The following is a 12,673-nucleotide window of genomic DNA, read 5'->3' as shown; positions in this document are numbered from 1 at the left end:
AAATAATATTGCTATATCACCGCCCATATTTCCTCCAATGACTTATACATTGATGCCCTGTAAAAGATATATGAGCATTAATAAGTCCATCGGTTGTGCTAATTTGTTACCAATGTGGTGATTTACAGCTGAGACATACATCCTGCAAATAGATCACATAAATGTAGAGTCCTCTGACTAAAAATTTAATGGTATAAGTCCGCGATTGTCTCCAACATTGTATCACCAACCTTTCGGATCTCTCCAAAGAAGAAACAAGAGTTGTCAAGCCAGAATTTTTGCCGCAAAGCACACCCACATCTTCTCTCCTTAGAGTTTAACAAAGTAGATTGAAGAACATTGTCAAATTTCTTCCAAACAATGGCTGCAGATGACACAACTACAGAGGCATCAGCGGTAGACTCGATGCCAGGAAAAGATTGGTTGATTTGTTTCAATGTGCAAGGGGTATCCATATCTTTTGGCTGCTGCCAACATTCATATTCGTTCCCCCATTGCCCACCTCAATCTCGATAACATCCAATATCATGAGTCTTGCTATCATTGCTTGGATCTTGAAAGTGGCCTCACGCTGCATCCTATATCATATGGGTCAGATCTTCTTCAAACTTCTACAGGGATTCAGCGTATGCTCCACACATGTCTGCGTAGGCTCACTTGTCGGGGCAAAGATTCAGCAAAACCCAAGCCAATACTCAATCCTTCTTGATTTGTTGTTTTGTCGGTTGCTCAAGCGAATGCGATGCCACCTGGCTTATTCGTATTATTTCTTCGAACACTCTTCCTTAGTTATGGATTTTTACACTCACAGGTCCTTTTTGAAAATTCCTAAACCGGAATCTTAGTGCAGCAACTGGAAATTATTCTCCTAATTGTTAATTTTATTTAACAATTTATTTGCGGTTTACTACGACAAATATTGAATAAATCACACTGCAATCTACACAAATAAAGCTGCGGAAGAATAAACGCTAGAAGAAATGCTAGCACACACACATAAAATAACACTATTATTTTTGGACAAATGTCTTTGGAAAAACCCAACTTGGAAAACCAGTGCAACAACTGAGGGTTTTATTATTAAGCAGCAACGAAATAGTCTAAGTACAATCTGGATGTTGAATACTGGCAATCCCGCAGAGAAAAATACTGGCAAAAATCTAGTGAGGAAATTTCCTCACCCCATAGGCAAATTCGAGCTTTGACTGCAACTCCAAGTGAGCTGTCCAAACTGCCTCTACGCTGGCTCTGCGTCACCCTGGCGCAATCCCTTCTGTGCTTAGTCTGAATCAGTCTCTCTTCAAGCCGTCTAGTCTGCCGTTGTCTGGGAAAATGTCTCTCCTGGCCTCCGGAACCTCTATCCAGCTTCTGGCACTGAAACTATCTTTCCCCAGCAGAATCGAAACTGCCTCTAGAGGCTACTGTGCTGCTCCAACGTCAGCCTCTCTGTGGATCTTCTGCCTCTCTGCAAATGCACTCACTGGATCTGGAAATCTTCCTCCGGCTTCACTCTCTCACTGCTTCGATCTCTGACTCTCTCTCCGGCAATTGACTGTTGCTACTCAGGAAATCAATTTGCCAAGAAATCGAACTGCTCAAGTGCCTTCTCCATCACCACATCGATCTCCTCTTATAATCCTCTATCTGCTTCGATCTCTAACTCTCTCTCCGGCAACTGATTGTTGCTACTTAGGAAATCAATCTGCCAAGAAATCGAACTGCTCAAGTGCCTTCTCCATCACAACATTGATCTCCTCTTATAATCCTCTGTTGGAGCACAAAAGTTTCCATACCTTCAAACATTAACACCTGAAACAGTTCTCACTCAAAAGAACGGAAATCATAAGAGGCCAGAACTTTGGCAAGTTGGAGTTGAAAATTCACAGAGAGAATATGGAATGTTTTACAGCAACCCAGTAATATACAGGATTCCTGGCATTTTTTTTTTGATTCAATAAGAGTAGGTTCTTCCATTAATCAAGAAAAATATTACATAATGTACATTTTGCGAGATGGTGCCAAAAATAGCAACATTTGTAACAAACAAAACTACAAACCCAGTGCATACACCACCAATGCACTCCTTAAACATCAAAATTCGCATTTGAAAACCTTCTTTCCTTCTAAACCCGAAAGAAAGAAAAACACTGCTAAGTTCTAAAGTGTTGACAGGTCTGCTTGACTACGGAAGTCCCGTGCCAACAAAGAGCCCTTCACACCTTAATGAGGAGGGCCCTCCAAACCTACGACCCATAAAACCAAAGGCCCACAAGGCTTAGAGTGTCAAGTCAGCGTGAAGAACGAGCGATCCAGCCCTTGGGGATCCAACGGCTAAGATCTAATTTGGGTGAACTAACTCACCCACAACTTAAAACCAAACTGGACCCGAAATGAGAACAAAACTACTGTCTTGGAAATTTCGGGTCCGACTTCGATAATAACCCTCGATTAATTACAATGCCCGACTCTCGTTTGATCCGGACCTCTCTGATCCGATGGTTCTGAATAGATTTCGGGCCTACAACATGCACGCCTATTAAAATTCCAAACGGACCCGATGGGTGGCCTTAATCGCCACTTATAATATTTCGGGTCCGTTTTCTGGGCTATCCTCCGTGCATCTAACCGCTTGATATCCGTTGGATGTTGGCGCTCGTTACCATCAAAGGTCGTCTGCCTGTCAACTTGCACACTATTTACTCCTTTCCTCTTCCCTAATATTTTTGCACTTTTTCTATCTCCTTAGGTCAAATTATTGCCTGTCTGTCATGCTATGAAGATACTCCCTATTTGCGGTCGCCTGTTTGCGACAATCCTTGCGCAGTTTCCCTAAGGGAGTCGCCTCCCACTCGTAGCACCTGTTATCTCTTGTACAAAGCACACCCTCATTCGCCAGACGATCCGCTAATCTGTTTGCAGTTCTGCAAACATGAACAAATCTGAGTGTTCTTAAGGTTCTCAGGTGTAGTTGAATACCTTGATAGACCTACAATAACCGACAATGTTTTGAAACTTTTTCTGGTGCTGAGCCATTGCCTATCTTTTTGACCGAATTAATTGTCAATTCAGAGTCTGCCTCTATGATTGTATTGTGTAAATTGTACTCAATCAAGATTTCTAGGCATTGCTCTAGGGCCATGAGCTCTGCCATATTGTTTGTGGCATTTCCCAAATGACTATGAAAGATAACTTTTATGCTTCCCTGTTCGTCTCTTATGACTCCTCCATAACCAGCAACTCCAGGGTTTCCCTTAGAGGCTCCATCTATGTTAAATTTCAAGAAGCCAAGGGGGGCGGTTGCCAGAAGTCCTTCCCCGCTGTTGCATGTTTTATTATCTTGCTTCTGCCTTGTGGGACATGTGTCTGTAGGCTCAACTGCAAAAGAATGTGAGCATCCTGTTTACTAGGAGGGTTCTCGGGGGGTTGCTTTATAAGGGTGCTTACAGTTTCTTCGAGTTGTCTTAACATCTGCACTATGATGCTCTGGGTTGAGCCTGTTCTGTTCTTGAAAATCCTGTTGTTTCTTTCTTTCCAGACATCCCAGATCAAAAAACCTGGGATCAGAGTCCAAGCTTTGTTGATTGTCTCATTTTCTGAGAAGTATTTCCTCCAATTCTTCAGTGTTCTAGTGATGCTACTTTTGTCCCTATCAGTTTGCCTGAAAATTGAAGCTACCCAATTCCATAAGGTAGAGGTGAAAGTGCAGAGGTTAAGTAAGTGATCCATTGTTTCTTCTTGCAAGCCACATAGCTGGCATCTAGATGGACCAGCTAAGCCTCTTTTTCTTAGATTTTCCCAAGTCAGAACCTTTTTTTGATGTACCAACCACATGAACAGTTTGATTTTTATCCAATGCGGGTTTTTCCATAGGTCTCCCCATATCTTATCAGGGTTTGAAAAGTCAAGTCCAGTGGCTATTCTTTTGGCTTCTTTGAGGTTGAAGTTGCCTTCGCTGTTTCTTCCCCATCTTAGTTGGTCCGACGAAGTTGAAGTCAAAATCTTTCTCTGTTCTAGGATCACTGCTAGAGCATCAGCCTGGGCTTTCAAAGGGGTTTCTTCACTGTATACTAGGTCCTTCCAAGTTCTCCATTTTCCATTGTCCCTTGTTTGATCCCAAAAATCACTAACCTTAAGCAGCCCTTTATTATCAGTATCATGTTTGAGACTGTCTAGTCCTTCTCTGCATAGGTTAGGCTCCTGTTGCCAGTTATCCTCCCAATACCAGGCTAGGTTTCCATCTTTGATCTCCCAGAAATTACGTTTCTGCACAATAGCTCTATTCTCCCAGGTATTGTTCCAATTATGGGAGCCCTTTATGAGCCCTGTCATTCTGATATGGTCCCTTTCTTTCCAGTTATCTGCATACTTATGTTTCTAGAGCTTAGCCCAAGGGGTTCTCGATTCCTTTAGCCATCTCCACCAAAGTTTTGCCCCCAAGACCTTGCTTAGGGTTTCTGGGTCATGAAGTCCCAAACCACCATGGTTTTTGGGTTTGCAGAGCTTTTCCCAAGCTACTAGAGCCCATTTTTTTTTCTCTTCCCCTTTGGCCCATAGAAAATCTCTTTGGAGGTTCCTAATGTGTTATAAAACTCCTTTTGGGGCAGGAAGAGCCGATAACATGTAGATGGGTATGGTTTGCAGGACAAATTTTGTCAGCACAAGCCTTCCTGCTAAGTTTAAGGATTTGCTTGTCCATTTTTTGATTTTGTCCTGCAATTTATTTGTCACTGGCTCCCACACTTCCTTCCTCAGAGGTTTATCTGTAAGAGGTATTCCCAGATATTTGGAGGGTAGCTGATCTCTTTGGAATCCGAGAATTCTGTTGAGATTTCTCTGAATGGCAATATTGGTATTGAAAAAGGAAATTTTTGATTTTGTGAGGCTTACCTCTGTCCCAACAGCCAGTGCAAAATCGTTCAGGATTTGTTTGAAAGCTTTGGCTTCCTTGACCGTGGGAGTACCCTGCAGCATGGTGTCATCCACAAATTGTTGGTGAGTCAAGGTGTCCCCATTCAGGGTTAGTTTGAGACCCTGGATTCTACCTTCCGCTTTGGCTGCTTTGATCGCTTTGCCTAATCCTTCCATCATGAGAATAAAGAGGAAGGGGGAAAGCGGATCTCCTTGCCTGAGGCCTCTTGAAGGTCTGAAAGTTCTGGAAGGAGAGCCATTAAGAAGGATTGAAAAACTAGCTGTGGTAACAAGGGCTATTACCCATCTTATCCAGTTGTGGTCAAAGCCATAAGCTTTTAGTACCTCCCTGATGTATGCCCAGCTTAGCTTATCATAAGCTTTCTCTAGGTCAAGCTGTATGATCATACCCGCATGTTTATTGCTCTTGAGAGAATGAACCACCTCGTGAGCTTGAATGATGTTATTGAGAATTTGCCTTCCTTCCACATAACTAGTTTGCTCCTCAGACACAAGAGTTGGAAGAAGGGGTTTGAGTCTGTTTGCAATCACTTTAGAAATGATTTTGTACACCACATTGCATAAAGCTATGGGTCTGTATCTATTAGGTGTCATAGCTTTTTCCTGCTTAGGGATTAAGGCTATGAAAGATGCATTGAGCGCCCTCAAAACTGTTTTTGATTTTCTAGAATCCTCCACCACATCAAGGATATCTTGTTTGACTATTTCCTAGCATGTTTTGAAGAAGTCTACATTGAAGCCATCCAGGCCCGGAGCTTTCCCATTTTGCATCTCTTTGATGACTTCATTGACCTCCTCTTCAGTCATTGGCCTGTTGAGATTGTGATTGTCTTCCCTGGTTACTAGTTTTGGAATGTGTTGTGTGAAGCTGTTAATGAATTGCGATCTGTCTGAGAGAGGCTCCTCGGCTATGCTCTGAAAATGTTGTACCAGAACAGACTCCATTTCTTTGTGGGTGCTTAGCTCTTTCCCTTGAGTATCTTTGAGTTTTACAATCCTGTTATGAGCCCTGTGATCCATGGTTGACTTGTGAAAAAACCTTGTATTTCTTTCCCCTTCTTTAATCCATTGCACTCTCGATTTCTGTCTCCAGAAGATCTCCTCTTGCTGGCATCTGTTCTCCCATTCCTGTTGAAGAGAGTCAGCTTTCATTTTCCTTTCCTCGGTAAAGCCATCAATGATGAGGATTTGGTTAATTCTCTGAAGTTTTTGTTCAACTTCTCTTTTGTCTTTGAAAATATTGCCAAATTCATTTTTGTTCCATTCTTTAAGCCTAAGTTTGATGTGTTTCATTCTCTGTTGCAATAGGAACATCTTCGTGCCTTGAACGGGCATGTCTTCCACCCACCATTTTCCAATGTTGGTGATGAAGTCAGGGTGAGTGAGCCAGACATTTTCAAACCTGAAAGGTCTGTTCCTCGGAGTGCCTATGAAAGCAGCTTCAAGCTGGATAGGCCAGTGATCCGAGCCTCCGAAAGGAAGGATTAAAGTAGTCAAGTCAAGGCCAGTGAGAAATAGGTCTTCCGAGATAATGAATCTGTCTAGTTTAGAGGCAACCTGAGAAGCCCCTCCCCTCTTATTATTCCATGTGAAGGTGCCATTTATTGTCTCCGTATCCACCAGCCTCATATTGTTTAAGAAGTTCTGGAAGGAAATAGAGTCTCTGCCTAGTATTCTGGTCCCGCCTTTTTTTTCTAAAAGAGATCTGATCATGTTGAAGTCCCCTCCCAGAATCCAGGGCATCATAGGATGTCTCTCTCTCAGCTCCTCCAGTGAGGTGAGAAGCCTGAGTTTGTCTTCAAGTTTTTGAGGACCATAGACATTTGTGATCATATAGAGTTCCTTGTCACCCAAAGGTTGGATAACCATTGAAAGGTAATTCCTGGATGCTTCAACATCTAGGATTCCAAATTTTTGTGGATTCCAAAGAGTGAGAATCCCTCCTGCTGTATTATTTGCTTTGACTTCTAGATACTCGTACTTAATAAGCCATTTGCTATGTATCTCTCTAATTTTTTCTATTGAACATTTTGTTTCCTGTATAAACACCATATCTGTTTTTTCTTCTTTTATTCTATTGCTGAGATTTCTTTGTTTTCTTTTACTTCCTAGACCCCTAATGTTCCAGGTTGTGAGCTTCATTATGAAAGGTTTGTAAATGAGTAACTAGTAAGATCTTTCATCTTACCTGAGTTAATCATGAGTTTCCCACACTCTGTTAGTAGCTCATTCTGTCTCTTCCTTCCTCTTTTCCTGCCTGGGTTCTTGGTAGAGTGTTCTGATGTTACCTCCATTGGTTTTACCCCTCTATTTTCCTGGCTGTCATGGTTCCTTTTGATTCTAGTAGCCTTTGCTTGAGATCTCCAGAGGAAGAGCTGTTGTACTCTGTCAAACTCCTCTTGTGGTAGAGAATCAACACCTCTGTTGGTTCCCTGCTCCAGGAACTTTTCTAGATCCAGATTCTCCCTCTCAAGAATCTCCTGTAGTTTGTGGTCCTCCGTCCTAACTTCACTTGGGGTCATTTCATGGTCCTTGCCCAGTTCCATAGTGCTTGGCACATCCTCCCGTAGTTTGTTGTTCTCATGTGTGACCTCCATGCTTTCATCTTTTTCCTTCTCTGGAGGATTATCCTCCGGTGCCTTGTCTGTTCCATTGTCCCCCCCTTCTTCTTCCAAGATCTTGAAACTGTTGTGACTTGGTTGCCTACTCTTGCTAGGTTTTTTTTGGTACTTTTTTCCCCCTCGTTTCCCTTTGCCTCCCACCCTGGTAAAGCCTTCAAGATCTTTGCCTATGCTGGTTTTTGTGTTGTCCTCCAGTTTGTTAAGTGAGCAGTCTCTGAAGAGGTGCCCATGTTCATGACATTTACGGCATCTGAATGGGACATGCTCATAGTCCACTGCCTGCACCCATTCTTCAACATATACTTCTAGAATAATTTCATCCGGAAGTGCTCCCGATAGGTCCATTTCTACACAGATGCAGGCGAAGGAGGTATATTTGCCTCACAGAGTCGCGTCTGATATTTTAAAAAAATGACCTAATTTGTTGCCTATGGCTTTTAAGGATTCAGGCAGCCAATAATCTAAAAGTAGGGAGTAGAGTCTAATCCATACCGGAACCGAAGTGAATGTTTCTTGCTCCGGGACAAAATTCATCACCTAGGGTCGCATGTAAAGTCCTGCAGCAACATAGAAATACGGTCCCCCTTCGAACACTCTGTCTTTATCTTCTAGGTTTGTGAAAGCCACCGTGAAGAAACCTTTGGACCCAAGATGAAGGGTTATTTCTCCCTTTGACTTCCAGTAATTCCTTATCCATGTGTACAAAGCCTTCTCCGTTGGCCATATTCCCATAAATTTGCGTATGACCGCATATGTTGCCATGTGATCTCTGTGCGCCTGTAGCGCTGGATCATTCAGGACAACCCGGGGTTTGATAGTAGACCTGGGTTTATAGGGTCCAGTCACATTCGGGTGCTCATTTCTCTGACTACTGTCGCCTGTCTTCTTCCCTTTTCCGACTTCCTCGTGATTCTCCTCCTGTTCATGATGTTTGCTGCTTTCCAACTTTTTTTTACTTATTTTTCCCGTTTCTGCCTCCATTGGCTTTTTGAATCTATTCGAACCTGCCTCCTTGTTTCTATCCGCTACTACCTGACTGTAGGAGGGAGTGGAGCTCCCCCTCCTTGCCCCTCCATTGTTACAGCTCAAATCCGTCGCTCCCTGTTCAAACCTTCGCTTCTCCGCCTCCGTCTATCCACAATCTCTAAGGTTTATTGATTGCTTCTAGAATCTACAGGATTCCTGGCATTGATGCAGTACTACTTTCTCTATTTTTCATGGTGGCAAAGCTCATCTAAATACCTGCAAAGAGATATTATTCTTTTCCATCTGAGAGTAGATCCCTTATATTTATAATTTTTATAATATCTGCAATCAGGACACAACATAGCAGATTTGTGGAGAGTAGCTTTGTACTCCTGAATTTCTGATACCTAAGGTCTTTTGGTCTCAACTCTGAACAAAACCAATAAAGGTCATTATCTATGTGTTTCATTTACGGTGATAATATTTTGGCAGTGTCATATAACTCGTAATCATCTTTGGATCATTTCCAGCTACCAGATGCAACACCAGCAGAAATCAAGCATGCGTATTACACCTGTATGAAAGCTTGCCATCCAGACTTGAGTGGAAATGATGCCGAGACAACAAACTTTTGCATGTTTGTAAATGAAGTGTATGAGGTATGGCATTTTTCCATAATGTGCATAGTTCATCAGCTTATTTTATCTGGACCTCATTCTCTTGTAGCTATTCTTGATTTAGTTCCTGCAGATCAGATCTTTGCCTATTTTTGTTTATCTATCTATAGGCATATCTATTGAATTTAACAAATGTATTATATGGTACAGGTATTGAGTGACCCCGTGCAGCGTATCATCTATGATGAGATACATGGGTATTCTTTGAGGACAGTTAATCCTTTCTTGGATGATTCTCAACCAACGGATCATGTATTTGTTGATGAATTCAGCTGTATTGGTAAAACCTGATTTTACATTCTTAATGTTGAATAATTTCATTTTCTAGAGGATTGGCGTTATAATATTTTGGCTACAGAGTACGGTGATCAGATTCACATATTAATAAGGTTGTTTTTTTAATCTTCTTCATCAGTCAGATTTTGCTGGATGTGACATCGAGAAGGATTACATTGTAGATGCCATTATAGAATAAGTGTTTTGCGGCAAGTAACAAGTGTAGGCAGTAAAAGAAAAGGGCATCAAAAATAAAAGCGTGAATTAAAATTCAAGGAAAGCCATAATACGAGCAATGAGATCATGTCACTAATAGTTACCATTCTTTGAAGGATTAGGAATTCCATCCATGGTTGGTCTAATTTACTGTAATGGATTGTTGATTGCCATCGACAGGCTGTAAAAATTGTGCAAATGTGGCTCCTGAAATATTTGCCATTGAGGAAGATTTTGGACGAGCAAGAGCATGTTGCCAATCAGGAAATCCTGATTTAGTTCAACAGGCCATCGATTCATGGTAAATTTTAAAATCTTTGTAGTTTGTTCAGTTTGTTGCTGCTGTGTCCTAGCATATGCTAGCCTACCCAATTTCTGCATTGTCAGAAGTTATATGTAGTGAATTTTCAATGTACTGACCAATAATTAGAGCTTTTAAAAGACAACCTCTCAACACCACTCTTAAAGTTCTGCATTGTCAGAAGTTATTGTACTGACCAATAATTAGAGCTTTTAAAAGACAACCTCTCAACACCACTCTTAGTTTAAACTTTAAGTAAGATATTGTTTCTGAGTGGTCTTTCATGTCAACATATCTCAAACTCCAGCTATTTTACTAGTTCAGCTTGTGTTGCTATAAGGTTTCAGGTTTATTCTATTGATTTCTCCTGTTTTCTTTGCAGACTTTTTACACACATTCTGGCATAAGTTGAAATCCTCGAACAATAAACTCCAATAAATCTGAAGATATATGAAAATTGTCCTGTGTGAAAACCTTTGATTTCTCAATCAAAACTGTTGCTCTCAGATCACCGATAACCTTAGTGCTTCAGTGCTTTGATACCATGTGAAATTTCTGGCTACCCAGAAGGTGCTATTAAGTTTTAACCCAGTTAATATTTCCTATTACTTATACACAACACATTTCAATCTTCAGCGGAAAGCAATAAATAAAATCATGAACAAAACCATTCACAAAATTAAAATTGCAGTGAAATACACGAGAAACCAATCACACAATTGACACAAGTATTTTTGGAAAAAAGTCCTGGAAATACCCCAATGTGGGGAAAACTAGTTTTCAGTTTGAGGGTTTTACTCTTATCTTCAACAAAAATTGCTATTGTTGAATTTAGGCTTCTGTGATCCATATCAAGTTTATTGAGAAGAGTTTTCGGCGAAAATAAAATAAATAATTTTTTTTTACCTAAACATTGATGAAGAAATTTTAAAGATAGGAACTAATCATCCCATTACACCTTTAAATATAATTAAATAAAATTAATAATGAATTAACTAACTAATTAGAAACAGCTATATTCTTTCTCAATAGTTCTTCAATGACTTTAACTTATTTTCCAAGTAGTTTTAATTAGGAGAAATTGCTACATATTCAATACTGTTAGATTCCTTAAATTTAGTATTAGGTCAATTATTTAACTAACTAAATAGGTTATCCATTTAATAAACTTTTATTAATTTTTCTTATTATTTCATATAATATTAATAATTTAAGTTTTATTTATATAGCTTTAATAATAAAGAAAAGGTCTATTAATAGGTTATTGATTTATACTCTTGGTAGTTAAATACAAACAATTACTTTTAATCAAATATGGTAATAAATATAACAAAACTAACTTATAAATTAATTAACTAATTATTTTTTCCTTGTCCCTATCCCTTGGTCTAGTCCAGTTACCCAGTCAAATATAGCTGTTGGATGATTTTCTCTCTCTATATTTAATGTGCAGCCATGATCTGGTTCTTCAACTTGTCCTGATGATGAACCACACTTGTAGGTTCGAAACGCATTGACAAATGAATTATGATGTGATTTTCGCCGGAAACTCTTCTCAATAAAAAATTGCTAGTGAGAAAATACACCAATTGCTTCCCTTACATTGACAAAGCTCCAACAAATAAATGATCTTCACCTCTACTAATCAAATTGATTAGGGAAATAACCCCTTGACCCCTTTCTTGCAATGTGCATTGCCTCCAACAATTTGCAATGGCATTCTGGCAATTCGCACTAGCTCTCCGGCAAACTCGCACTGCTCACACATGCAACCTTTTGAAGCTTGTTACCGCTCAAACTAGTAGGGGTCCTAAAAGGGGAACCTTGAAGGGCTACTACTAGGTTAAGGGCAACAATGGAGCGATAGCCCACCGTCACCTTGACTAAGGCTCCCTACTCTTTACGGACTTTCACCGATGGGAGGACACCTGCTATAATAAGGATCATGAAATGGATGGACCAATGATAGGGTGGGGTGATCCTGGAAGTCTATTCACAAGAGAGGCTCAAATATGTGGCTTGCTTGTATTGGAAGACAAGATGGAAGGCTCTCAAGGAAGGGCTTGGGGAGAATTTCAAGGGTTAGGTTTTGAGTACGTGTCTTATAAAGGAGATCCCTAAGCCCTATAATTCTTGTGCAAACTTGGGTTCCGAGTGATCTTTGAAGAATTAACCTTGATAGTGCATGGGACCACATGGGACCAAGTGGACCCGAGGTTAGGTCAAGGGGATAAGATTTAGAAACCAGTGATATGCTTGACCTAATTAGGGTGGGGAAAGGGATCAAGGAATGAATTTCCAATGAAAGACAATGGAAGGATCCCAGTGAGGTTTCTAGCCTTAGGGAAACCAAGGGCAAGGATTGGTCTTCGAGGTAGGGGTTGCGATATCTCAAGATCCCACCATCGAAATTTCATGAAATTTGGATGGATTCTTGAGGACACCATTGCAGTTGTTGTTGATTTTTGGTAGCATCGGATGTGCTCTTAGTCTCAAATTTTGCCGGGAGGCTTGGGTACTTATATTCCAAAGAACCCATAAAGTGTTTTGGGAAGAAAGCATTTTGGGAAATTCCACCAAGAGACAATTTCATTAAAATAATTAATTATTTTTAATGGGACTCTAAGTCTAAAGTTAGGAAATTAAAATAATTAATGGGTATTAATCTAACTATGGGTGTAACTTCT

General features: G+C 40.4%; 1 protein-coding gene across 2 annotated transcripts in view; it reads left to right on the top strand.

Moving 5' to 3' along the window:
- LOC149138326 (DNAJ heat shock N-terminal domain-containing protein) overlaps positions 1-12,673 on the top strand; it is a 271,925-nt gene that overhangs the window by 1,702 nt on the left and 257,550 nt on the right. For both annotated transcript variants that reach the window (XM_089448165.1, XM_089448164.1), the window contains exons 2-4: positions 9,047-9,175; positions 9,344-9,473; positions 9,866-9,986. In XM_089448165.1, coding sequence (XP_089304291.1) covers positions 9,047-9,175; positions 9,344-9,473; positions 9,866-9,986 — 380 coding nt within the window. The remainder of the gene's footprint in view (positions 1-9,046; positions 9,176-9,343; positions 9,474-9,865; positions 9,987-12,673) is intronic.

Source organism: Pinus tabuliformis, chromosome X, assembly GCF_031772625.1.
Source record: "Pinus tabuliformis cultivar Carrire ecotype Pingquan chromosome X, CPIR1, whole genome shotgun sequence".
In the NCBI taxonomy this organism is placed as follows: Eukaryota; Viridiplantae; Streptophyta; class Pinopsida; order Pinales; family Pinaceae; genus Pinus; species Pinus tabuliformis.
The sequence above is the reverse complement of the archived record's forward strand: the minus strand, read 5'-3'. Positions and strand labels throughout refer to the sequence as shown.